General features: G+C 49.8%; 11 protein-coding genes across 11 annotated transcripts; 7 read left to right on the top strand and 4 right to left on the bottom strand.

Annotated features, from left to right (window-relative positions):
* Positions 1-121: 121 nt before the first annotated feature.
* Positions 122-2,669, top strand: N7517_000081 (uncharacterized protein; the record flags this gene model as incomplete). The annotated part of the gene is made up of 8 exons (XM_056717811.1): positions 122-140; positions 191-399; positions 464-1,305; positions 1,362-1,527; positions 1,588-1,756; positions 1,821-1,958; positions 2,008-2,050; positions 2,108-2,669. 8 exons carry the CDS (start codon positions 122-124, stop codon positions 2,667-2,669), a joined length of 2,148 nt encoding a protein of 715 aa, XP_056581946.1.
* A 251-nt stretch (positions 2,670-2,920) lies between these two features.
* On the bottom strand, positions 2,921-5,224 carry N7517_000080 (mRNA-binding ribosome synthesis protein NOC2; the record flags this gene model as incomplete). The annotated part of the gene is made up of 1 exon (XM_056717810.1): positions 2,921-5,224. One exon carries the CDS (start codon positions 5,222-5,224, stop codon positions 2,921-2,923), a length of 2,304 nt encoding a protein of 767 aa, XP_056581945.1.
* A 221-nt stretch (positions 5,225-5,445) lies between these two features.
* Positions 5,446-6,305, top strand: N7517_000079 (ESCRT-I subunit protein VPS28; the record flags this gene model as incomplete). Its single annotated transcript, XM_056717809.1, has 3 exons — positions 5,446-5,535; positions 5,592-5,828; positions 5,898-6,305. 3 exons carry the CDS (start codon positions 5,446-5,448, stop codon positions 6,303-6,305), a joined length of 735 nt encoding a protein of 244 aa, XP_056581944.1.
* A 362-nt stretch (positions 6,306-6,667) lies between these two features.
* N7517_000078 (S-adenosylmethionine-dependent methyltransferase) lies at positions 6,668-7,824 on the top strand (the record flags this gene model as incomplete). Its single annotated transcript, XM_056717808.1, has 3 exons — positions 6,668-6,698; positions 6,765-7,022; positions 7,085-7,824. 3 exons carry the CDS (start codon positions 6,668-6,670, stop codon positions 7,822-7,824), a joined length of 1,029 nt encoding a protein of 342 aa, XP_056581943.1.
* A 675-nt stretch (positions 7,825-8,499) lies between these two features.
* On the top strand, positions 8,500-9,334 carry N7517_000077 (uncharacterized protein; the record flags this gene model as incomplete). Its single annotated transcript, XM_056717807.1, has 2 exons — positions 8,500-8,682; positions 8,810-9,334. 2 exons carry the CDS (start codon positions 8,500-8,502, stop codon positions 9,332-9,334), a joined length of 708 nt encoding a protein of 235 aa, XP_056581942.1.
* Positions 9,335-9,491: 157 nt separating this feature from the next.
* On the bottom strand, positions 9,492-11,648 carry rok1 (RNA-dependent ATPase ROK1; the record flags this gene model as incomplete). The annotated part of the gene is made up of 1 exon (XM_056717806.1): positions 9,492-11,648. One exon carries the CDS (start codon positions 11,646-11,648, stop codon positions 9,492-9,494), a length of 2,157 nt encoding a protein of 718 aa, XP_056581941.1.
* Positions 11,649-12,092: 444 nt separating this feature from the next.
* N7517_000075 (F1F0 ATP synthase subunit g) lies at positions 12,093-12,908 on the bottom strand (the record flags this gene model as incomplete). The annotated part of the gene is made up of 3 exons (XM_056717805.1): positions 12,093-12,324; positions 12,377-12,461; positions 12,662-12,908. 3 exons carry the CDS (start codon positions 12,906-12,908, stop codon positions 12,093-12,095), a joined length of 564 nt encoding a protein of 187 aa, XP_056581940.1.
* A 1,631-nt stretch (positions 12,909-14,539) lies between these two features.
* On the top strand, positions 14,540-15,700 carry N7517_000074 (NAD(P)-dependent alcohol dehydrogenase; the record flags this gene model as incomplete). Its single annotated transcript, XM_056717804.1, has 1 exon — positions 14,540-15,700. One exon carries the CDS (start codon positions 14,540-14,542, stop codon positions 15,698-15,700), a length of 1,161 nt encoding a protein of 386 aa, XP_056581939.1.
* A 649-nt stretch (positions 15,701-16,349) lies between these two features.
* On the top strand, positions 16,350-19,395 carry agdC (putative alpha-glucosidase; the record flags this gene model as incomplete). The annotated part of the gene is made up of 6 exons (XM_056717803.1): positions 16,350-17,231; positions 17,282-17,525; positions 17,583-17,660; positions 17,716-18,246; positions 18,296-18,404; positions 18,471-19,395. The coding sequence occupies 6 exons, from the start codon at positions 16,350-16,352 to the stop codon at positions 19,393-19,395; spliced, it is 2,769 nt and encodes a 922-aa protein (XP_056581938.1).
* A 1,696-nt stretch (positions 19,396-21,091) lies between these two features.
* N7517_000072 (glycoside hydrolase family 16 protein) lies at positions 21,092-22,415 on the top strand (the record flags this gene model as incomplete). The annotated part of the gene is made up of 2 exons (XM_056717802.1): positions 21,092-21,463; positions 21,516-22,415. The coding sequence occupies 2 exons, from the start codon at positions 21,092-21,094 to the stop codon at positions 22,413-22,415; spliced, it is 1,272 nt and encodes a 423-aa protein (XP_056581937.1).
* Positions 22,416-23,452: 1,037 nt separating this feature from the next.
* N7517_000071 (uncharacterized protein) lies at positions 23,453-24,919 on the bottom strand (the record flags this gene model as incomplete). The annotated part of the gene is made up of 1 exon (XM_056717801.1): positions 23,453-24,919. One exon carries the CDS (start codon positions 24,917-24,919, stop codon positions 23,453-23,455), a length of 1,467 nt encoding a protein of 488 aa, XP_056581936.1.
* Between the last annotated feature and the right edge of the window lie 30 nt (positions 24,920-24,949).

The raw sequence follows: 24,949 nt of genomic DNA, 5'->3' as shown, positions 1-24,949 counted from the left end.
AAAACCTGCCAAAAAAAAAAAAGCATTGAACTTCATTTCATCATTACATCGACGCCTCAAGTAAGAATTCTCACACGCGATTTACCCAACGCGCGGGAATGTTATCGCCAAATTAATCAAAATGCATGCATTGCTAATCTGTATGTTCCTCTGGGCTTGACAATATCAAATTTTACTAACCACTTCATAGTCCGCAAGTGGCGGAGGAAGATCGGGAACGCCATAATGGCAGTGCTCCCTCCTTTGAATTTCTTGACGCTGCACTATTTCTATTTCATTGCCACTAGCATCATCGCTAGTATCATTTTCTACTTGATATCGACGCCATGGCTCAGCGTTTCCTATGTGGACTCTATTTTTCTGTGCGTCAGTGCTATGACTGGTGCTGGATTGAATACGGTATGGACTGACATCCCATGTATGGTTGTATGTATCGTGTTGAGACTAATGACCCGATGATCAGGTGGATCTATCGACTATGAACAGCTTCCAGCAAGCAATTCTATTCACTCTGCTTATCCTGGGCCATGCCATTCTTATCTCTCTCACTGTACTTCTAGTACGTAAGAGAGCATTCGAGGCAAAGTTCAAGGGTGTCTCTGATGAACGGGAAAGAGAGCGGTCGACTCGTAACCCCTCGGAAGTTGAACTCCAGGTCAGGCACCGGGAACCCGCTCACGGAAGCACCGGGACTGATCTCCCCTGCGAGAACACCGAAGGACACGGCTGCAAATCACGCCCAAAGACATCCGTCCAAGTCCAAGTGAAACCGGGGGAGTCACCATCTCGTGACGAACAGCTATGGGAGGACGATGACCAAATAACCATCGGCGGCACACCCTGCCGTCACCATCACCACCGAGTCTTCCCCATGGCTGGAATCGGAGCGAGACCGGATCTGCATAACCACCCTCGCGATGCAGTGCCGAATGTTCCTTTGGCCGTGAAGGATTCGGTGTCTGGCTTCAAGGCAATTCTTCGCGGTACACAGAAGTACATGGCGTCCAAGGGCCTCGTGTCCCGCAACTCCCAGTTCCACGATCTCACTCCTGCTGAGCGTGACGAATTAGGTGGTGTGGAGTATAAGGCGGTCTCATTTCTGTCTGTGGTTGTGTTCCTTTACTTCATCTTGTTTATCATGTTCGGTATGATTGGTGTCGGTGTCTGGCTGGAAGTCAATGATCCTGCTGTGACCCGCACGAATGGTCTCTCGCCTTTCTGGACGGGTGCTTTCTTTGCTGTCTCGGCTTTCGTGAACAGTGGCATGTCGCTCCTGGACGCTAATATGACTGCTTTGCAGTTGAGGTAGGTGGCCCACACCCGTCATGTTTCAATGGTCAATCTTGCTGACCACTCTCCAGGGCCTACCCACTTCTCACAATGGGACTGCTGATTCTCGCTGGAAACACCCTCTTCCCATGTTTCCTCCGGTTCATTATCTGGATTATGAGGGTCATGCTTCCGGATCGGCCAAAGTGGCAGTCGTGGCGCATAACCCTTGATTTCATCCTGGAGCATCCTCGAAGGGTAAGTCAAGTTGCATTACTCTAATAGCTTCCAGAATATAGACACTTATCATGAAGCCAGGTCTATACGAATCTCTTCCCTGCTCGCCATACATGGTATCTACTCGGCACGATTATCATTTTGAACGGTATCGACTGGGCAGCATTCGAGCTGCTCTCTATTGGAAACAAGGACATTGAGAGTCTTCCGACCGAATACCGTGTATTGGATGGACTGTTCCAAGCCCTAGGTTTGTCAACTAATATCACCAAGCATCATATCTGAACCAAGCTAACAAATTATCTCGATTAAAGCGGTACGCGCTGGTGGATTCTACGTTGTGACTATTGCCGATCTTCGCCAGGGTCTCTTGGTTCTCTATGGTAAGTGCTTTCAATATCTCATCACCGGACTGAAGGATCATGCTAACAAAACCTCTAGTACTCATGATGGTAAGACATATTAGTCTCACACCCCATACACCAAACCCCAACTAACAAGCCACCCAGTACGTCTCCGCGTACCCAGTAACGCTCACAATGCGGTAAGTAACCGATGAACGCAACCCCCTCAAGAAACCCTAATCTAACAACCCACACAGCAACACAAACGTCTACGAAGAACGCTCGCTAGGAATCTACGCGCACGACGAATCCCCCGGCTCACCAGCAAACACAAGCCGCAGCAACGTAGCAATGGAGCTAATCAGACAACATCTCGGCCGCCCAGGCCCATCCGAGACTTCGCGCGGCTACTTCGTGCATCAGCAGCTTCGCTCCCAGCTCAGCCATGACCTGTGGTGGATCGCGCTGGCTGTGTTCTTTATCGCCATCGCCGAGTCCGACCACTATGATTCCCAGCCCGTGGCTTTTTCCACCTTCAATATTATCTTCGAGGTTGTCTCTGCGTACGGTTGTGTGGGTGTTAGTGTTGGGTTCCCCGGGAAGAATTACTCGTTCTGTGGCGCGTGGCATCCTATTAGCAAGTTGATTCTTGCTGCTGTTGCTTTGCGTGGTAGACATCGTGGTTTGCCCGTGGCTATTGACAAGGCTATTATGTTGCCCAGTGAGTCTCTGGCTTGGGCTGAGGAGGAGGATGCTGCTATGCGGAGAGATAGATCTAGGGCTTGGGCTCAGGAGCATGGGCCTGTTGGGTCTGTTTAGATGCTTAAATGGTTGTTTTTACGATATACCCTCTTTGTTGGCTGATTTATTGTTTAGACTGTTTTACAGAGCCTGGATTTTTGAGATCTATGATGATATGAAGTTTTAAAGATAAATGATTCTTTTATAGGACTGAGTAACTACTCATGGTGTATCCTGGTAAACAAAGTAGACACATGCAATAACCGTGGAAGTAGATGGACATGGAGACGGACAAGGAGATATACAAATTAAAAAAAAAACTAGACGATCTACTCGTCCTCCATCTCCATCTCATCTTCATCTTCACTCTCGATCTCATCTTCCTCCTCGCTCTCCATTTCCTCCTCCTCCTCCTCATCCTCGCTGCCATCATCACTGCCAGCAACACCACCCATAGTCTCATCGTCTCCACCGTTCTTTTTCGCCTCCTCTCTCCGCTTCTCCTCCTCGATGCGACCCTCTTCGAGGACAGCAGCACGCTCCTCACGCAGCTTGCGCTGTGTCTTGACGAAGGCACCGACGGGAGTAGACTCCCAGTCAACATCCTTGAGGAAAGAGTCGACGTTAGAGCGGTTGCGGGGAGCATAAGAGACGTTCAGACGGCGCTCCTCGATCCAGCGGGCATTAGCCTCGACCTTCTGCACGAGCAGCATGATCATCTGGTTGATCTTGGCGTTCTTGTTTCCACCGCTGCGGGCAGAGACCTGCTTCAGCCAGCGCTTGAGGGAGACAACGACAGGCACAGACAGTTCTGGGAACGCAATGTGCTTGGACCACAGGACGAAGAACTCGGAGAGGAGCTCGGCGACCTGCTCACCGATGCCGTCCTGGTAGGTACGCGAGCGCAGGTAGGATTTGGGTGCGCGAATCGCTGTGTTGAAGTCCAGGGGCTTGAGGGTGCTGGACTTGGGGTGCTTGCGCATCTCCGCTGAGGTCAGGACCTCGAGAAGGGAAGCTGAAAGCGGGATATAGGTGCCTGTGGCGCGGGAGATGCGGAGCAGGGAGCGAGTCAATTGGAAGCGCAGAGGGAAGTACGTGGCGGTTGGGATAAGGCGCATGGCGCCCAGGGTGATTTGCACGACGGGGTAGATAAGGGGACGCAGAGCGGACTGCTTGCCGATTTGAGCCTCGACAAGGCCATCGCAGTGCTGTGAAAGCACTCGGGACCAGAAGTCCAGCGAGTGCACGTATTGCCAGTTGTAGATGGTCTTGTAGGACTCCTTGGAGGTGTTGGTAATGCTCTTGCGCAGGTGCATAGCCAGTTGACGGATGAAGGAGAATCCTGCTGTGTATGAGACGTTCTGGTCAATGCCCCAGATTTCGGCTGCGGAGTTCTTCATCAAATTCACGCCTGCTAGGGTGTGCACCGTTGTGTTGCGGCTACCCTTGACAACACCCTCGTAGGTGGCCTTGAGCACACTCTCCTTGATGCCTGCATCTCCCAGAACCATAAGGCGGCGCAGAATCAAGAAACCTGTGATACGGGTGGCATCGGCGGTGGACACATCAGCCCAGATTCCAACGACAATCTTAACGAGTGTCTTCAGCACCTTGCGGAACTGAAGAAGGTAAGGGAGCATGGGCTCGATTGACGCGAGGGTCAACTTGAGTGTCGATGCATCGGACAAGTTAAGCAGAAGCTGGTGAACCGAAGCAGTGTGCGATTTGATCAGAGGTGTGAGGGTCTTGAACTTTTTGGTCTCCAATGACACTCTGATCTTGCCAGAAGCGCTCTCCTTGACTGGGAGATGGTGGGCCAGGACCTTGGGGACGGTGTTGAGGGCCGTGATAAGAACCTGGTGGTACACGTTCTTGTCGGAGATGGTGTATTTTTGCTCGGGGGCATCGGGGTCGTTGACATAGGCGGCCGCACGGAAAGCAAGCACAGCCTGGCGCATGGCTCGGATCGAGTTTTGCTCCTCCATAAGTGTCTGCCACTTCTTGACCATCGCAATAGTCAGGGTCTCATCCTCGGGCTCCTCCTCTTCCTTCTTGGACTTTCTCTTCTTCTTCTTGGCCGGTTCCTCGTCTTCAGGTTCTTCGCTTTCGCTCAGAGCGTCAACCTCTGAAAGATCGCCTTGCTCGCCGAAATCGAGCAGTTCAGAGTCGTTTTCCTTCAGGTATTTATAGAACTCAGGATCCTTGTCCTTCAGTGACTCCAGCTGATCCTTGTGCTCGTCGTAAGCATCGACACTGTCTGCGTCATCATTGTCACCCTCGCCCTCAGAAGCCTCAGCGTCTGCCTGTGCCTTATCTTCTGAGCGCTTGCGCTTGCCAATCTTGGGGGTGGTATCCTTCTTGCTGGCCTTCTTTCCCTTCTCTTCGGGAATATCAAAGCCACCAGCGAAGAAGTCGTCGACGTTCATTTCGGAGAAGGCATTTTCCTTCTTCTTCTCCTCAGGGTTCGCCTCATCGGCGGCTTCGGCTTCGGCGCGGCGAGCAGCGGCTTTTTCCTTGCGCTTGTCATTCAATTGGTGTCTTTGCTTGATCTTGGCATGCGCTTTGCGACGCTCAAGAACATCTGGGAGGCGGTTCTGCACGAACTTCTTGGTCGATTTTTTGCCTCCAACCATTTTGAAAGAGTGATGCAGAAAAGAGTCTGCAAGTGTAGCTTGGTCGGGAAATGGCTGGTCAAAAAAAAATTGGGGAGAAAATCAGCGGGTCCGCCTTTCTGACCGCCTTTGGCATCGGGCGATAACGTCCAGACAATCAACAGACAACATTGAACCTTCAAACTCACGATTGATGATTGATGATTGACGATTATTATACATAGCGAGAATTTGCCAGCAAAATGTACTCACAGCGCCCACTTTCGTATGCGCCAACCCCCTACAGCTACACACCCAATCCCGCCCGGTCGGCCACAATCAACCTTGATGAAGTATGGATCCTTGTCTCCGCATTGATAGTAATATCGACTAATGTCACTTGTTTTAGGAAGTCAAACTAGCCTCCAGCTCAGCTGAACGTGACTTGTACGAATCACTAGCCGAAATCTACAGCATCATTGTCACCCTCGATGGACTCGAGAAAGCATACATCAAGGATGTGGTCACCGAGGCAGAATATACCGAGACATGCACACGGCTATTGAAGCAATACAAGTCCAGTCTTGGAGATGAGGCAGTGTCGCGGGAATTCGTGGACCTGGAAACCTTCAAGCGGACGTGGGGGGTGAGTGTTCATCTCCATTTTACCCCGCAAACTCCAAGGCATATCTAACGTCAGGGTTGCACAATATAGCTAGAATGCCCACGAGCTACTGAGAGATTGCGTATTGGTCTTCCGGCCACAGTTGAGCAAGCTTCTCACGGTGGGCCAACCTCTAGTATGGGCGCAGCGACGACGGGACCGGCTGGTGGTGCCTCAGGTAGTCTCATTCTGGCAGCAACCGAGAACTTCATTACCTTCCTCGATGCATTGAAACTCAACATGGTATCCAAAGATGCACTGCATCCACTCTTATCGGAGGTGATCCAGTCTGTGAACAAGGTGACCGATACCGATTTTGAAGACCGCGGCAAGATCATTCAGTGGTTGATCGCATTGAACCAAATGCGAGCTACTGAGGAATTAAGTGAGGACCAAGCGCGCGAACTTGCTTTTGATATCGAACAGGCTTATCAAGGCTTCAAGGCGACGTTGAACTGATTCGGGGAATCATTTTCTGGTGCACCGGCAAGGCGTTCATATGGACAGTAGAGATACCATTATGTTTTCATGTATTAACATGATCTTCAGTGATTCCTAGCTTAATATACCCACTCTGGCTTGTTTTTGATCGAGTGACCTTTTACAATTACAGCAATTAGGCTAGTTATGTGCCCAGTTGATATCTTGATGCCTGATAATCTAGGCTACAATCAACCCGCGGAACGGCAGCGCCAGCCTTTCCTCTTTGGGAATATTTTCTTTTTTCTCCGCCACATTTCGTCCGATTCTCCTGGCAGTGAGGCCAATTTGTTGCCCTGCATTCATCTCCAGCAACACATAGAAAACATACAGCTATCACTATGATCAGTGCTACAGATGAGCCTCTCCATGGTTAGTTCACAATCTACCCCTCTAGTCTATTCGGTCCACAAAAGATAATGGAACTGATAAGCGCAGTGCTTGATCTCCCGCAGCTCTACCAAAAGCCCTCGGGAACCGATCTGGTGAAAGGTTTGGCTCTTTTGAGCTTGCAGCCACGCACATTCGGCACAACAGCCGATGTCCGCAAAGGCCCCGCGGTCCAGCCTGCAGGAGTGACTCGGTATCTCACATCAATCATTGCCAGTCCACTGGCATGGCTCGATACCGATGAACTCCGGGAGGCAATCTGGGATACGGCTGCTTCACGATTAAGTGAACGGTCTGGCCGAACTGGTAAGCAAGCCACCATTTATTTAGCTGTGTTATCCCGCTGACCGTGACTCACTTGCCACAAGCTATGCCGGCAATGTCTCGAACCTTCAGCGTGCCCACCTCCTCCGGCGAAGAATACACGCTGACCCTCCACGAACCATCAATCACATCGGACAACCTCGGTATGAAGACTTGGGTATCTTCCTATCTTCTCTCGCGCCGGCTTCACAACCTTGAATCGCCACCAGCACTTGTTCCCTCGGCTTCGGCTACCACATTCAGCCCCCAGAAACCGCTGCGGGCACTTGAACTCGGTGCCGGAACAGGCTTGGTCGGGCTTTCCTTTGCGGCTCTGCAAGGTAAGTCTGCCACCGTCCACCTCACCGACTTGCCCGAGATTGTCCCAAACCTCGCCCACAACGCTGCCTTGAACGTCGAACTCCTCAGCAGAACGGAGGCCACTGTGACCACCGGTTTGCTTGACTGGTCGGTCATACCGTCGCCCCTTCCAACTGCGGAAGAGCAGTTTGATGTGATTCTCGCTGCGGATCCATTGTACTCGCCCAACCATCCCAAATGGTTGGTGGATACCATTAAGCCTTGGCTTAGCCGTGGGCTCGGTGCGCGAGTTGTGGTGGAGATGCCGCTAAGAGATGCATATCTGCCGCAGGTGAACGAGTTTCGGCAGCGGATGGGCGAGTTGGGTCTGGCTGTGGTTGAGGAAGGCGAGGAAGTCGGTTACGATGATTGGGAAAGTGCAGATGGAGGTGCGCTGGCCGTCAAGTGTTGGTGGTCGATCTGGGGATGGAGCGAAAAGGTTTAGCGGCATACTGTCAGGTCATATTGGGAATGGCCGAATGAAATGACGAATGAACGATACACAATAGATTAGAATAGGGATTCCTAGACGTTGGTTATTGAGCAATGCAAGCATCATCCATCTAGATTTTGAGGGTTATTAGATATCCCAATCTTGAAACTAAATTCTCAATTTCTCGTGTCATTTTGTTCAGATCAACTTGATAAGTTTGAGGGAAGATCCGACAGAAAAGAGGAACAGCTCCGTCACGTGGCGATGACGTCAATATCACCATTCCGATGATGAATTGAGATTTCTACCAGCTCCTGTATTTCTTAAGGGTTCATGAATCCTAACAAGAACGATGACTTGTACAGGACACAGATATTCTTTACGTTCATTTGGTCAGTCAACAGCCCAAAATTATTCGAATCTCAAGCAAATCATCCTAATGCGACAACAGACCTGAGTCCAGACCAAAACGCCACATGAACATCAGCTACAAAATCCCAAAATATAATATATAAGAGCACTTTCATACCCGGCCGCATTCAAGGTCCTAAGTTGCGATATAACTACGCATTCTACCACCCATATACCGACTGTGATTCATTCCTTCGCCCTTGACCTTTCGAACCGCATGTGCATACGGAAAACATTAGATACCTAATATCGTATACCCCGCCAAACACCTACACAATGATCGGACTTCTAGCCCTCACGGCTATCCCAACAGTAACGGGGGTATCTCTCGCTTCGAGCGAGCAGCGCAAAGCAAACCAGCGCAAAGAAGAGGCCCGTCGCATGGTCAAGTTCAACATTGTTGCAGAATGCACTGGTGACACAGATGATGACCGCGAAATGAACGGGACGGTTGTCGTTGTAAGAGACGAGAAGGTAAGGAACCCCAATGCAAACTATATCAATAGTCTAGAGGGGTCACAGTCTCTCTGAACATCGTCATCTGAGCGCAAATCGCAGAACTAGACTAACACATTCACCCCCGCAGGTCTACCTCGCCGATCCAGATCCTGCCAAACGAGACCCGCCAGCTTACACAGCCCTGGCCTTTTATATCGAGTACCCAGAACCGGAAGAGTTGAAATACCTCAAGCGCGAGCGTGGTCTCGGTCTCCCGACTTATGTCCAAGACAACCCGCCGCTTCTCAACTGGATCTATGCAGATACTGAAACACATGAGTTGCGGTACGGGAATCGGTCGCAGAGTGTGGAGCAGTTGGTAGAGCCGTGGGACTGGGACAAAAATGAGAGGAACATTTCGCTCGAAGGAAAGCAAAATAGGTTCATTGCGGTTGAAGAGGAGGAAGGTGAATGGGCGCTTTTTTATGATCGTGATGGCGATGAGCTTGCGCGCGTTCTTGAGGAGCAGGATCTGTTGGATTGTGCTTTTGTGCCTGTCACGCTGGTGAGGAAGGTTGTTGAGGAGAAACCGCCGCCACCTCCTGCTGCTCAGCCTGCAGCGCCTCAGGCTGCAGCTCCCCAGGGTCAGGGGAATGGTCAGAGTCAGAAGTAAATGGATTGGGGTGTGGGGAAAACATCATGATTGGGACGAAGGGCTATTATGTGTATATACTTCATCAGATGACTTAATGCGTTTATGATATGATCGTTATTATAGGACCGCGGTAGCAACCTTGGAATAATGTATTGTACAAAAGAAACTCAAGCATTTAATCATCCAATCCACCCCAGCTACCAGCGTCGCTAACATTGCCACTAGCCGCTGCTGCAGCCTTCCTGTTGCGACTGGCCTCGATAGCGCCCCTTCTGTTATTCTCCAGGCGACGTTCAAAGCCACTCTTGGTACTAATTCTCATACCACGAGCGCCCTTTCCGTCATCCTCCTTATCGGTCAATCTTGGAGCCTGGCGCGCCTTGACACCATGCCTCTTCATGTCCTTCTTGCTGTTCTTGCTCAAGTTCGGCAGAGCATCGAGTAGCCATTTCTGGATCGATTTGTCGCCTTCTTCGCCGCCGCGTAGCTTCTCGCTGACGTCAATGATGTTGGCAATACTCTTCACGTAGGGAATATCTTCCTTGGTGTAGTAGGTGACAGCGATACCGCCCTCGCGACCAGCACGGCCAGTTCGCCCCACGCGGTGGACGTAGACGGCGGCTGAGTTGGGGATATCGTAGTTGACCACACCGTTGATACCGCGGAAATCGACACCGCGGGCTAGCAGATCCGTTGTGACCAAAATCCAGATCTCGCCTTTGCGGAAGTCGCGCATTATGTCGGACCGTTGGCCATCTGAGAGATCGGAGTGAAGAACGGCAATACGTGAGGATCCACCTGCTTCGGCGGGGATATCATATTTGAGTTCTGAGTGCAGAGCGACCGCACGAGGAATAGTCTGTGTGAAAATGAGGAAGGGAGGGCGAAGGCGGACATCTGATGGTGAGGCTGCAGCCGGGCGAAGAAGTTGACGAAGTCCCATCAGTTTACCCTGCTCTGTTGCTGCGTACACGAGTTTGTGCTCGATGTTGGGGATTGCAGAGTCTTTCAGTCCTACAACCAGACGAAGTAGTGCATGTGGCTCGCTTGGCTTTTGTTCGAGCTCTTCCAGTCGCTCTCTGATGGTTGACTTGGTGAGGTCCTCGATGTTAGATCCCATGGTAGCTGACCAAAGGCCAACACGCAAGTCGGGGTGTGAGCATGATTTCCAGATATCGAGTGTCTGTTCCCGGAACAAAGGGTCCAGGAGGACATCGGCTTCGTCCATAATCAAACTCCGCACTAGAGGTAATGTTGCCATGGTGGTCGTCCGATTGGCAGATAGAGCATTGACCAGCATCAGAGGCGTAGTGACGAGAATATCACTCTTGGTGACCGGGATGTTGGCTCGCTCCTTTGCTGGCTTGCTTTCAGCATCTTCGTCTTCCGACCCGGATGATTCTTCGCTGTTCTCATCAAGAACATTGGCTTCTCCATGATCTCCAACACGCATACCCTTTCTCATCAACGTGATCTTCACGCCGGTTCCAGCCACTAGCTTGCGGCCCTCGTTGACGATCTGGCTTGCAAGCTCCCTGGTGGGCGCCACAACCAGAGATAAAATACCATGCTCGTCAGGGTTTGAGTGGTGGTGCCGAACAATTTTGTTGATCACGGGGATCAAGAATGACAATGTCTTGCCGCTACCGGTGGGAGCAACAACCAGAAGATCTGGCTCAGAAGACTCTCCAAGAAGCAACGGAAGGGTTCCAAGCTGGACTTCTGTGGGTACAGTAAATCCTTGATCTGCAACATTCTCTGCGAGCCGCGAGGAGATCTTGTATTTAGACCGAAGCTCCTTGAAGTTAAGCAGGGGTTCTGGGAACAAGCGTCTGGCACGCTTCTGCTCCTTCTTACTGAGAATGGGCGCCTCTTCTTTCTTTGACTTCTTCTTTTTCTTCTTGGAATCTGTGGTAGATGTAGGCTGGACTTGGGTCTTTTCCAGGTCGCGCATGTCTGTGACCTTGATCTTGTGCGAGTTCAAGATAGTGCGACGCTCCACTTCATCCATGGAATCGTCGTCATCGGATGCGGCATCCTCAGCAGACACTTTCTCATCGTCCTCGGTCGCAGCAGCTGATTCCGTCACACTGGCTGCAGGGCGCTTGTTTGAACTGAAAAAGTCGAGATCAGGGATATCTTCCTCGTCTTGTTGGACGGCGGCGCCTCTCTTTCTTTTTTTGCCATTCTTGGCAGACTCGAGCTTGTCGGTCTCCGCGGTCCGGAAGAGTTGCGGGTTGGCTGCTTTTCCGGTGGAGGGAAGACGAGAGTCTGAAGCCGACGAGGCGGGCTTTAATTTTGTTGACCGAGTCAACAATTTGAACGCATCCATTTCTTTTTTGTGGTTGAGTCGAAAATGTCGTTGATATTGTGAAAAGAAAAAAAGTGGTCCGCCGTTTTCCTCCCGGGCCAATCAGCGTTGTCCGTCGTATATCACCGCCGAGGCCGGGGACAAAATAACGGGAGTAGGATAATTTCGAAAGATGGAATTGTCTGGACATAATAGACATACCATAGTAAGACGGCTATTCGTACCCAGGGGATTCTGATCATGGTTACAGGGGTTTAGGGAAGAATAGTCGAGGCGAATGGACCTTCAGATTACAATTGAGGGTACGGAGTATAATAGCTTTTACTTTCAGCACAAACAGGAAATCAATTGCAGTAACAAGGTCTATCTCAGACAACAGTTTAAATTCCATCGTCTATCATACACAGCACAGGAAGATTAACATAGGAAAAAAGGAAAGGACGATTCTCTTCTATCCACATCCATTTAGTGCGCATGCGCAGGCTCGCCACGGTAACCAACAATGTTCATGCGACCGATCATCTCGCCAACAGTGAAGAAGCCAATGACCTCAGCGGCAGTGACACCAGCGAGGGCCATCTGCTTGGGGCTGGCGTTGCGGATAGAGGCGAGGATAGCCGAAGGGGAGGGGAGGGTCTTGAGGGCGGCAGGGTTGGTGATGAAAGGCTGGAAGTAGGACTGGAAGGTGGCCAGGTTGCTAGGAGTTGTTAGATTGGGAAGTAAAGGGTCAAGTGCGGAGTTCGACTTACGGGGGAGCCATGTTCTGGCCACGGAACACCAGTCTGCCGAGCTCAATTCCGACCTTGGAGTAGTAGAGGGTAGGAGGGATCATGGCTAGATTGGTTGATTGTTAGCTATGCACTTTATGCAGATGTAATCGGCCGATTGAAGTCAACAAGGAGGTTGGGATTGGGGTGCCACGACTGCAACCGGATCAATCGGTCAATCGTTGGCTTTCTCTTTAGATGAGTATCCAATGTCCAACGCTCCATTGTAGCCATCCAAATGGGAGAAAAATCAAGGGTGTCCCTTACAATCGACGAAAGAGATGACCTTGCCGGCGGGACCACCGATCTTGCGCAGGGCACCGGCGGCGCTCGACATGGCAGGACCAGCGGAGGCAGAGACCTTGGACAGACCCTCAGAGGCCTTGGAGGCAGCTGAGGAAGCAGTCTCACCAGCCTTGGAGGCAGCCTCGGAGGTGGACGAGGCGTGTCTGACGACGGTTCTCCGGGTGAGGAACTGCGATTGCCGCAGGACGGCACGGGTGGCGGCGGGCATTTTGAATATTGCGGAGGAAATGAGTGGAAAAGAAGAATTAAGCAAAAGACACCCGAAGCAGTCGCTAATAGGAGGGCAGTATGATCTAATGATCTGGAGATTCGCGCAACGGCAGAACCAGATGAAGATTTGACGCTCGGGAACTTCAGGAATTGCGGGTCACGTGAGTCCCTTTTTAACCCAAGTAAATATTGTACTTTTCTGATATAGATTCGAAGGGAATTCAGGGAATTTATGGATTTACTATTTACTTATTAAAACTCATCTTTCCTGGAGACGTGAATCTAGAAGTGAATCTGAAAGTCGATAGGAGGCTTAACACTTTGACCATAGTATTGTACCTGCATCCGGCCCCGTTAGTCGAATCACAAGTTGGAACTAGACTCCGGGGAATAGAAATAAGGTGATGGTCTTTCTAGGAGGACTAATAAACATAACGGGTGTTTTGCCTTGAAAAAAAGTTCTGCAAAACTGGTCTAGGAAAAAAGGGCATATGGAAGCTGTTGGGCTCAAATATATAGTGTAATATATGCTATACATGTGTACCATTTTTTCCCATTTTGTCAACAAAATCTCATATAATCCAGATCATGCATTGTGAGAATAACATTTAGATGATATATCGGGAATTTAGGATAGGTTGGGGTCGAATTTACTATAAGAAGAGAGCGGCTGGTGATATATAAGCTAGAGAGAACAGGGCCACCTTGGAGACATAGAGGCTACCTAACTGAGTAGGTGACTATATAGAGAGCAACTATTTTAGGAAGTTTTGCATGATATTTAGTAATAAATACTCCTCCAATTAGATATCTGAATGTTTTATATATTTATCATTTCCTTACAGTGGTGACCTACCAACAGTATTAGCCAGTCCAATGGACAATAGTATATGATGAACCTGGCTATCGCTACGTAATCATACTTTGTCTCACTCAGGATACTACTATACTTACATATATGTAAGTAGTTGGGCCATTGTTACACAGCTTGTTCTCTGAAAGATCGGAGAGAAATTGGTTGGATCCTGGTAGGCTTATAAAAGAAAACATGCAGAGAAAATGTGCATGGTAAGAATTACCTGTCATGCATTCATTTGGAGTATATAGTAGAGGGATACTCCGATGGAAAGTGCATAAAGTGAAAAATTGTTGATAGGTTAAAAGAGTTTGCACTGTTTGTTTCGGAAAAAGGCATTTGCTCCACTGGAAATTCATCAACCTCCGCCGGAGAATTCCCTCTCTTGATCCTATTCTGACCTATACCACATTTATTTCCGAAACCTCGTTAGATTGTTCCAATATGAACCGAATCCAAATAACACAAGCAGTCCTGGAAGTTGCCCAGGTGAAAACGGGGGTCCAGCACAATATTAACCGATAGCCGATCAACATTCGGCCCGAGACTGAGAGCGGGCCAGGATTTCCTCATTCAGACGGAGAAAGCAGTTTTATCCCCCCGGTTAAATCGAATGCCCCTCGACTCCACTTTCTTGTTACTCCATATCGGCGTGGGGTTGAACAATATGAGATCACCGGACACAGACTTTTCGGATTCGAGTATTAAAGTGGCTGCTCCCTCCTTGCATTCATGCCTTTATTCTCCATTTTCTTCCTCTCCTTCACTACACAATGACTTCCGCAACAACCGTCACCAAGGCCAACATCGGTGTCTACACCAACCCGAAACATGACCTTTGGATCGCCGAGTCCACCCCCACAGCAGAGGACATCAATGCTGGCAAGGGCCTGAAGGCTGGCGAGGTCACAATTGAGGTGCGCAGCACTGGTATTTGCGGATCCGATGTGCACTTCTGGCACGCTGGCTGCATTGGACCTATGATCGTCACGGGCGACCATGTCCTCGGTCACGAATCAGCCGGGCAGATTATCGCTGTCGCCCCCGATGTCACCCACCTCAAGGTCGGCGACCGTATTGCCGTTGAACCCAACGTTATTTGCAACGCCTGCGAACCCTGTCTGACCGGTCGCTATAACGGTTGCGAGAAGGTCGCTTTCCTCTCCACCCCACCTGTCGACGGCCTGCTCCGTCGGTACGTCAACCACCCCGCCGTCTGGTGCCATAAGATCGGTGATATGAGCTACGAGGACGGTGCTATGTTGGAGCCCCTCAGTGTGACCTTGGCGGCTATCGAGCGCAGCGGTCTGCGTCTCGGTGACCCATTGCTTATCACCGGTGCCGGTCCTATCGGTCTGATCAGTTTGCTCAGTGCACGCGCTGCTGGTGCCTGCCCTATTATCATCACTGATATTGATGAGGGCCGCTTGGCCTTTGCCAAGTCTCTGGTTCCTGAAGTGCGCACCTATAAGGTCGAGATTGGCAAATCCGCCGAAGAGTGTGCTGACGGTATCATTAATGCCCTGAATGATGGCAAGGGCTCTGGCCCTGACGCCCTGCGCCCCAAGCTGGCCCTGGAGTGCACCGGTGTCGAGAGCAGTGTCAACTCCGCCATCTGGAGTGTCAAGTTCGGTGGCAAGGTGTTTGTCATCGGTGTCGGCAAGAACGAAATGACCATTCCCTTCATGCGTCTTAGCACTCAGGAGATCGATCTGCAGTACCAGTACCGCTACTGTAACACCTGGCCTCGGGCCATTCGCCTGGTCCAGAACGGTGTGATTGACTTGCGCAAGTTGGTTACTCACCGTTACTCTCTTGAGGACGCCCTCAAGGCCTTTGAGACTGCTTCTAACCCTAAGACTGGTGCCATCAAGGTACAAATTATGAGCTCAGAGGAGGATGTCAAGGCCGCCACTGCTGGCCAGAAGTTTTGAGCGAAGAAAGGAAAAAAGATGAGCGGTATTTGAGAACATCAGCGGGTTTCTGGTTGGGATCAAGAGCGGCCGTTGGCGTTGACGATTTTTTTTATATATTTATATTCATGAATGATGCCTAGAGGATGCCCTTGAAATAGAAAGCTCATAAAATGGGCTATTTATTTAACACAATATCTGATTGAAGAAACTGGAGCGCAATCATTAAGGTAAACAGATGGGGACCTTGGCCAAGCGTCATTTTTGGGTTTTAAGCCGGGCCAAGCCTAGGGAAAGTAAATAGCTAAGGGAGTAAAATCTAGACCCTGCATGAACTTGAAGCTATTGAAGTTATGTGCTCCACCTTATATAGGCCTACCGGAATTGACCGATCACAGTCAGGGAAAATCCGATCAATGCCCGTTCCCTTCACAACACAACGATTTGGGACAATTCTTGCACAACACTCGATGTGATAGAGAATTGTCAAATGTTATACAAAGCTATTTAATCATGTGGTGTTTCTCTAGCATCCCCTTGATGCACGTCGTATCACCCCTCATTTGAGTCCAGGCCAGCACATCCTGCATTTATAAGGGTTCACTGGCCCTTTTATCAATCTACCTTGTATTCTGTTGTCTATGCTGTGTTTGTGCTTCAACTGTCAAACATGAAAAGCACATTATTTCTCCTGGCTCCCCTAGTGGGTGCCACTGTCGTGAGATCGACTTCCAAGACTGACGGTTGTCCTGGCTACAAAGCTTCTAATGTGAAGCAGTTGGGCCAGAAACTTACCGCTGACCTCAATCTTGCCGGAGAAGCCTGTGATACCTATGGCACGGATCTTCCAAACTTGAAACTCCTTGTAGAGGCACAGACTGGTATACTACACTACCCCCCATACTTTATCCCCAAGTATAGATGTATACTCATCATTCTACTAGAAACTCGCCTTCATGTCATGATCTATGATGCCGATGAGGAGGTCTATCAAGTACCAGACTCTGTTCTTCCTAGACCTGAGAGCGCAAAGGGCCACCAAAAGGACTCCGCCCTTAGCTTTGACTTTCAGGAGAATCCTTTCTCATTCAAAGTTCTGCGTGGGGAGGAAGTGCTCTTCGACACATCTGACACCAACATCATATTCCAGTCTCAGTACTTGAATTTGCGCACTTGGCTTCCTGATAATCCGAACCTGTATGGTCTGGGCGAACACAGTGATTCGCTGCGCCTGCCGACCACTAACTACACTCGCACTATTTGGAATCGTGATGCATATAGCATCCCCTCCAACTCGAACCTTTACGGTACTCATCCTATTTATGTTGATCACCGCGGAGAGAAGGGCACCCATGGGGTTTTCTTTTTGAACTCGAACGGCATGGACATCAAGATCGATAAGACTGCCGATGGCAAACAGTACCTCGAGTATAACACCCTTGGTGGAGTCCTTGACTTTTACTTCATGGCCGGTCCGACCCCCAAGGAAGTGAGCGAGCAGTACTCTGAGGTCGTTGGCCTTCCTGTTATGCAAAGCTACTGGACGTTTGGGGTATGTTATTTGCACGAAATTTTGAAATCATATTTTAATTGACATTCTAGTATCACAACTGCCGATATGGCTACCAGGATGTCTTTGATGTCGCCGAGGTAGTTTACAACTATAGCCGTGCTGGAATCCCACTCGAGACTATGTGGACCGACATTGACTACATGAGTGGTCGACGGGTATTTACTCTTGACGATGAGCGGTTCCCCGTCGACAAGATGCGTGAGTTGGTTTCGTATCTTCACAAGCATGACCAGCATTACATTGTCATGGTCGATCCGGCCGTCAGTAACTCTGGTAAGTATTATAATTACTTGTTTTCCCCTTCCGCTCTAACGGTGAGTGTGTTACCAGATAATGGTGCTTTCAACCGAGGCCATGACCAGGGCGTCTTCCTGTACCGCGACAATGAACAGAAAGAACTCTACGAAGGTAAGTTCACCAACAGAAGCAAAATACCTACTATTTTCTAACATAATATCCCCAGGCGCCGTCTGGCCCGGTTTAACCGTCTACCCAGACTGGTTCAACCACGACACGCAGAAATACTGGAACTCAGAATTCAAGCGATTCTTCAGCGCACGAGACGGCGTCGACATCGACGGTCTATGGATCGATATGAACGAAGCTTCCAACTTCTGCCCGTACCCCTGTGAAAACCCGGCAAAGTACGCCAAGGAGAATAACCTACCCCCAACACCTCCGCCAGTCCGATCGAATCCACGCCATATCCCTGGTTTCCCGGCTGATTTCCAGCCCGGGTATCCTTCATCTGGGGCTTCTTCATCGCACCGTGCGAAGAGAGACCAGGCTGTCATTGAGGCACGTAGCGTCAGCGAGAAACGGAGCCGCGGTGGAAAGGGAAAGAAGGTCGGCTTGTCTGGCCGAGATCTTATTAACCCGCATTATCAAATTGCAAACGAGGCTGGCTCGATTAGCAATAAGACTATTGATACCGATATCATCCATGCGGGCGAGGGTTACGCCGAGTATGACACGCACAATCTTTACGGAACTAGTAAGTACCCTGTTGTCTAATACTGGAACTTTTCTAATGCGAACTCTAGTGATGAGCTCGGCTTCCCGTGAGGCAATGCTGAAGCGTCGACCCAACGTGCGACCCCTGATCATCACGCGTAGCACCTTCGCCGGAGCAGGATCCCAGGTCGGCCATTGGTAAGATCACACAGAACTCCCAAACCAGCCTACCGGGTACACCTATGCTAACCCCTTCCCCAACAGGCTCGGTGACAATTTCAGCCAGTGGGATAAATATCGCGTGTCAATTCCGCAGATGCTAGCCTTCGCCTCGATTTTTCAAGTCCCAATGGTCGGCAGCGATGTCTGCGGCTTTGGCGGAAACACGACGGAAGAGCTATGCGCACGCTGGGCAATGCTCGGCGGCTTCTATCCGTTCTATCGGAACCACAACGAGTTCGGCACCGTGCCGCAGGAATTCTACCGCTGGCCTACTGTGACGAAAGCTGCGAAGAAGATCATTGATATCCGATACCGTCTTCTCGATTACCTCTATACTTCCTTCCATCGTCAGACCTTGATGGGGACTCCGTTCCTCCAGCCGATTTTTTACATCTATCCTGAGGATAGCGAGACTTTCGGTAATGAGCTGCAGTTCTTCTACGGTGATTCCATACTCGTCTCGCCTGTCTCGGAAGAAGGTGCTACCTCTGTTGACGCCTATTTCCCCGATGATCTCTTCTATGATTGGTTTACTGGTGCTGCTGTGCAGGGTGATGGATCTGTGAAGACGATCAGTGATCTTTCTATTACGGATATCCCGATTCATATCCGTGGCGGGAGTATCATCCCCCTCCGTACGGAAAGTGCTAAGACGACGACAGATCTGCGCAAGCGTGGCTTTGAGATTCTCATTGCGCCTGATGCTGATGGGTCCGCGGAGGGTGAGCTGTACATTGATGATGGCGAGTCGATTCGGCCGGATAGTACGACAGAGATTGAGTTCAAGTACCGGGATGGCAAACTTAAGATCTTGGGTCGGTTTGGATATCGCCCCAATGTGATTGTTGAGGCTGTTACGCTGCTTGGGCATAAGGATACTGGTCGGGATGTTGGGCATGCTCAGAGGCAGAGTGTTACGAAGAAGGTGCAGATTGAGTTGAGTGGACCTACTGAGGTGACTCTGTGAGTTTTCTAGGAGAGGGCTGGAGGGCTGGGGTTGGATTAGTAGTTTAGCGGAAGGCTTTCCGGGGAACACATTCTTTACCGAATCCGAACGCCACTTTTTTATTATTATTTTTTTTACTCAATTTGGCAACCTTGGAATCATATTCTATCATCCATGGATGTAAGCGGGTAAACTATTTTTACTCGGAGTAAAAAATCGAAATGGTGATTGGATGGACCGAATAGCGTCCCTGCATCTCAGCCCCATAGCAGTCAAGTTAAGAATCACGTGTGAAGATGTACGTTTACGGACACATAAGTGTATAAATGTATAGATGTATAAATATAAATATAAATTAAGCGTTTCAAAAAGCACAAACAATAAACGCCTTGCATAGCCTTGCATGAGAGGGGAAGTTACTAGGGGAAAAACCCTTGACAATGAAAACAATGAAAATTTTAACTTTCACTTCAAAGATAAGAATAACTCTATCAGTACGGAGTACTCCGTGCTCCGTACCAATGAGACTAATAGAGGGTTACTATTCTATATCCAAATAGGTACTGGACTATTATAAGTGACAAAGGTCTCACTCAGCCCGAGAGTGACTTGGTATCGGCACTAGTTCAGGCACAGGCCGCTAGTTCCTGAGTCATCTGATGGAGAGACCCGTGGGCTTATACCTAAACCCGGGTTATTATTAGTTTGAGTTTGGGCAATTTTAAGCGATACTGACCAAATATACCCAAGGAGAACATAAAAGGTCTATAACATATTAACTATTGGGAATAATGCCCTGTAGAATACTATAGGATACAGGGACTATGACCCGTGTTTCACGATTGCATGGATGTTGTGATGATAGGCATTAATCTAAATAATGGACCTCGGGAAGTCATATGATTGAACTATGTACAGAGTAATAAACTTTGAATGTCATGGTTGAAATTGTAATATAAAAAAACGAGGGGAAAAAAAAAGAAAAACCCTCGTAAGGCAAAAATCTTGGCGGTCGCGAAGTTGCCATATGGATTCACCTATTTCTGTATTACTTTCTGTATTACGGAGTATACTCCGTACAGGTACGTATTGTATTTATTCTATTGAATTTTCTTTTATGGACCCTTGATGTAACGGTATAATGTGATTATTACGGGTTCATCTGTGACATATGATTAAATCGGCTGATCAGAGGACTGCAACCATATATTCTCCAATATACTCCCTTTACTATGTACGGAGATAATCGTTTGCATATAGGGATGAGAGTACATAATATTGAATACAGTATCACCCATGGATATCTCCAGCCTCATCCTTGTCTCACAACCCGCAAATCCAAGGGCGCCCATCAACTATCAACTCCACTTTCCCCCCAATGAGGATCAAATGATCCACTTTTGACTGAATTAGCCCTGGAGAGTCTTACCTTTTTGTCTCAGCGTTTCCGGCCTTGTCACCCGAGATCCAATCACGTTAATATGTTCAAGTCACTCCCGCCTCCCTTTTTTATTAGCTCCGTAGGCAGTGTATGTATAAGTTTTTTTTAGTGTGGAGTAGATAAAGTGGTGCCTTCCCAGTCGTTCTTGCCATACATCCACTCTCGTTTCCACTTTCCACGTTACTGATATATTTAAAAGGGTTCCCTCGTTGTCCCTCTTGTTTACATTTACATTTTCACTTTCACTTCTTTTGACGTGTATCATATCTCCCCATAATGCCGTCTTTCATGAAACTTGCTGCTGCGGCTCTTGCCGTGGCTGCCCCTCTCGTTTCGGCTCAGACTTACTCTGACTGCAACCCGATGGAGAAGGCATGCCCTGCCAACAAGGGTTCGACTGAGTCCAGCCTGAACTTTGACTTCACCAAGGGTGGTTCCCTCGACCAGTGGAAGATCAGTGGCGGCCAAGTTCCCACCGGCCCCAATGGTGCTGAGTTTACTATCAACAAGGAAGGAGATGCTCCTACCCTGGTCAGCGACTTCTACTTCTTCTACGGTGAATTGTCCATTGTGATGAAGACTTCTCCTGGCCAAGGCATTGTCAGCTCGGCCTTTTTGCAATCTGATGACCTGGATGAGGTTGACTGGGTACGTGATATCTCAAGTTCGGACCAAAGAATAATCGCTAACTGAAATATAGGAAGCACTGGGCACAAAGACCGACACCATTGAGACCAACTACTTCGGAAAGGGTGATACCTCCACCTGGGACCGTGAGACTTGGGTCCCTGTCACCACTCCCCATGAAACTTTCCACACCTACACCATCCAGTGGAGCAAGGACACCATCAGCTGGTTGATTGATGGTGCCAATGTCCGCACTCTTAACTACAACGATGCCCAGGGTGGTGCTCGCTTCCCCCAGACCCCCATGAACATCCACGTTGGTATCTGGGCCGGTGGTGCTCCCACCAACCCCGAGGGTACCATTGCGTGGGCTGGTGGTCCCACCGACTACTCCAAGGGCCCCTACTCCATGTACATCAAGAGCATCAGCGTGAAGAACACCAACCCCGCCGAGTCTTACACTTGGTCTGACAAGTCTGGCTCCGGCAACAGCATCAAGTTCACTGGTTCCAACGCCGTGAGCTCGCGTAGCACCACCACCGACGCTGCCACGAGCTCCGAGGCTGCCTCTTCCACCATTGAGTCTCCCTCCACCACCACTGAGAAGAGCACTTCCAGCGCTGCCACTACTCTGGCCACCAAGACCTCCAGCTCCTCGTCTGCCGAGTCTACTGAGGCTTCTACCTCAAGTGCTGCCAGTGCTTCCAGCTCTGGTGCCGCCCCCAGCGGCTCTAGCAGCTCTGGTTCGGGTTCAAGCCCCAGCTCTAGCTCTGGCGCTAGCTCCAGCTCTGGATCTGGATCCGGCTCTGGCTCCAACCCCAGTTCCAGCTCCCCCTCGCGCTCTGGCTCTGGCTCGTCTACCAGTGCCAGCGCAAGCGCCAGCCCTAGCTTCAATGCAGCTGCCTCTGTTGTTGCCAGCTACATGGGACCTGTCTCCCTCCTGGGTCTGGTGACTGCTCTGCTCCAGCTGTAAATGTCCCTTTCAAGCGCTATGATTTTCTGATGCATCATTAATGGAAATGCGCCTCGAAAGAGGATACTGGGCTGGACCGGGTATGATAATGGTTGATGCGATATTTCTTTTTCTTTTTCTTTTCCGGACTGTACCATTTTTTCCCTTTTTGTCCGTTGGGGCTCAAAGGCCTGCAATCTATTCTTTAGGTTGCCCGGATGTGCTGATTGGCATACTCTGGTAACATGCCGATTTTCTTTGGGCGGACGTCATGTATCTATCGGCGTACATACCTTTGCCATCGAGCAAATATGCAATAATATCAAGTCAATTGACTCTACGGAGTACACATTTCAAATCATCATCTCCATTCGTAGCCTACAATCTAGATCTCTTCACCGCTTGTTTATCATTGCTGTAGGTTTTGCTTTCCAATGCCATTGTGTTCGTATACCCCAAACCCTATCCTACATGAGCTTTGACATCTACCTCGCATTCATATGGGTCATATGCATATTGTCCAAGTTTTGGCAGGTTACATGCACATCCACTTCCTCCACCGGCCAAGAATAGTATATCAAACACACCGGAAAATGGATTTACTGTGAACCGTGGATTGAGAGTTGACTGTAAGGGTCTCGATTGGCGGATAATGAATTGTAATGAAATGTTTGCAGTAGGATTGGTTGATCGGGTGATGGCTGTATAGACGAACCATGGATGCCTCATGGACCCAGGGATATTTTCCTGACATTCCATACTCCATGTGCTCCATATGTACGGAGTAAATTATATGATGTATTGTACGGGGTATGTGGATATGAATTATGGGTTTAATTGTACTTTTTCGTAAAATGGAGAATGGTAAAGTATTGTCATGGCTCATTATTGCATTTAACTCATCTCATCTCGGATACAAACACCCAAGTAAAAAAGAAAAAAAAAAAACTAAATCGAACACTCCCCAAACCAGACTGTAACTACGGTAACTACGGTATTCAATTCTCGGACCCTCAAACTCCGATCTTCCGCCCCTAGCCCCCTGTGGAGACCTTAATTCACCAAGTGGGTCCCCAAGTCGCACGTTGCATATCCTTCAATTGGCGTGATAACCGCAACACCGAGTCAGCAACGGGACGATGGTGCGTGGCCGCGACCCGAAGCAGGGCAAGAGTGGCTGCGGGCCGGGGTATGTGTGTGGGTTCAGTGGATGCAGTGGAGAGCACGGCAGACGATGACGACTCTGTCAATGCAACCGGATTGGAATCTGCATCTCCTGCCGATCGCGCCCGGAACAAATATGCCCCGAACGGTCCCAGCGGGAGTGAGTCGAGCACGGAATATAGCCGGTCGCTGCTGCTATCGTCAGATGAAGATCCGTACTTGTGGAATATTGGACTCCGCCGTTCTTCGCGTGCTACGATCCCGTCCACCGCTTCGAGGTGGTCGTCTAGTGTTGTGAATCGCGTGTTGAGGGAGTCTGCTTTGCTGCGGATTTGCGAGCGCAGTCGGTTGAGGTACTCTTCGCGTCGTCGCATTTGGATCGCGAGTCGCGAGTCTAGAGCTGCGGTGCCGGTTATTTCGGTTGCGGGTCGTGAGGCGAGTAGACTGTCGATTGCTGAGCGTAGGTCTGCGCGTAGCGAGTCGAATTCCCAGACTGCGGTTTGTACGGCTTGGTTACTGCCGGTGAATTCGAGATCCAGCGCGTTGCGAACGTCTGGGAAGGTTGATTTCAGTTGAGATTCTAGGTCGGCGAGCATGCTTTCGCTTTGTTTGAGGATTGCCGATAGAGGTGTGAGGGTTTCAAGGGCGGTGTCGAATATGGATTCCAGTTGGCGCTGGGAGTTTGTGAGGGTTTCTTCTGGAGGTATCGCCGATGAGTGGAAGGCGCTGCGTGGCGGGTATGTCGTGGGGAGGGTGATGCAGCTGTTGGGATAGAGAGTCTTGATGCTTGAGATATGGCAGAGGTCTTTGGTTTGGTAGACTACCTCGGGGAGAACCAGCAGGTGCAGGATGAGAGCGATCAAGACTGCATTGATTGCTTTGCGGGCGAGGGCAGTATGACCACGAAAGATAGACTTGGACTTCACAACCAGGCCTGCTTCTTTGGTGGTCTCTGCAGACGAACCAGCGTCTGCATCTCCAGTTTTAGTGCCGGTCCGGTCCTGCTCTCGCTTTTTTGCACCGATCGGCATGGAAACTTTGCGTCGTTTTCTCATGCTTTCTGAGCCTTGCTTCGGACTCCGCACGTATTCCACCCATGACCCTTCTGGATTAGGCGTTTCGCAGATAGAAGGCATGATGAGCTCCGGGCCTGATATGGTCCATGATGATGACGTCGAGGATGTCAGTGACTCTGATGCCGGGTCGGCTGGCCGGTCGGCTGGCTTTGTGGTTGCTTTGCTTTCATGCCGGGTATTTGGAGTTTTGGCGGGGTCTTTTTCTTTAAGAGAACTAGTTGATGCTATGACCCAGGATTCGCCAAGAGCTGGGCCATCTGGGATACGAGGCTGTTCTGTAGACATGGCGTAAACATCTCAGCAAGTCATGGTGCA

Source organism: Penicillium concentricum (genome assembly GCF_028827145.1).
Source record: "Penicillium concentricum strain IBT 3081 chromosome Unknown utg000001l_segment0_segment0, whole genome shotgun sequence".
In the NCBI taxonomy this organism is placed as follows: Eukaryota; Fungi; Ascomycota; class Eurotiomycetes; order Eurotiales; family Aspergillaceae; genus Penicillium; species Penicillium concentricum.
The sequence above is the reverse complement of the archived record's forward strand: the minus strand, read 5'-3'. Positions and strand labels throughout refer to the sequence as shown.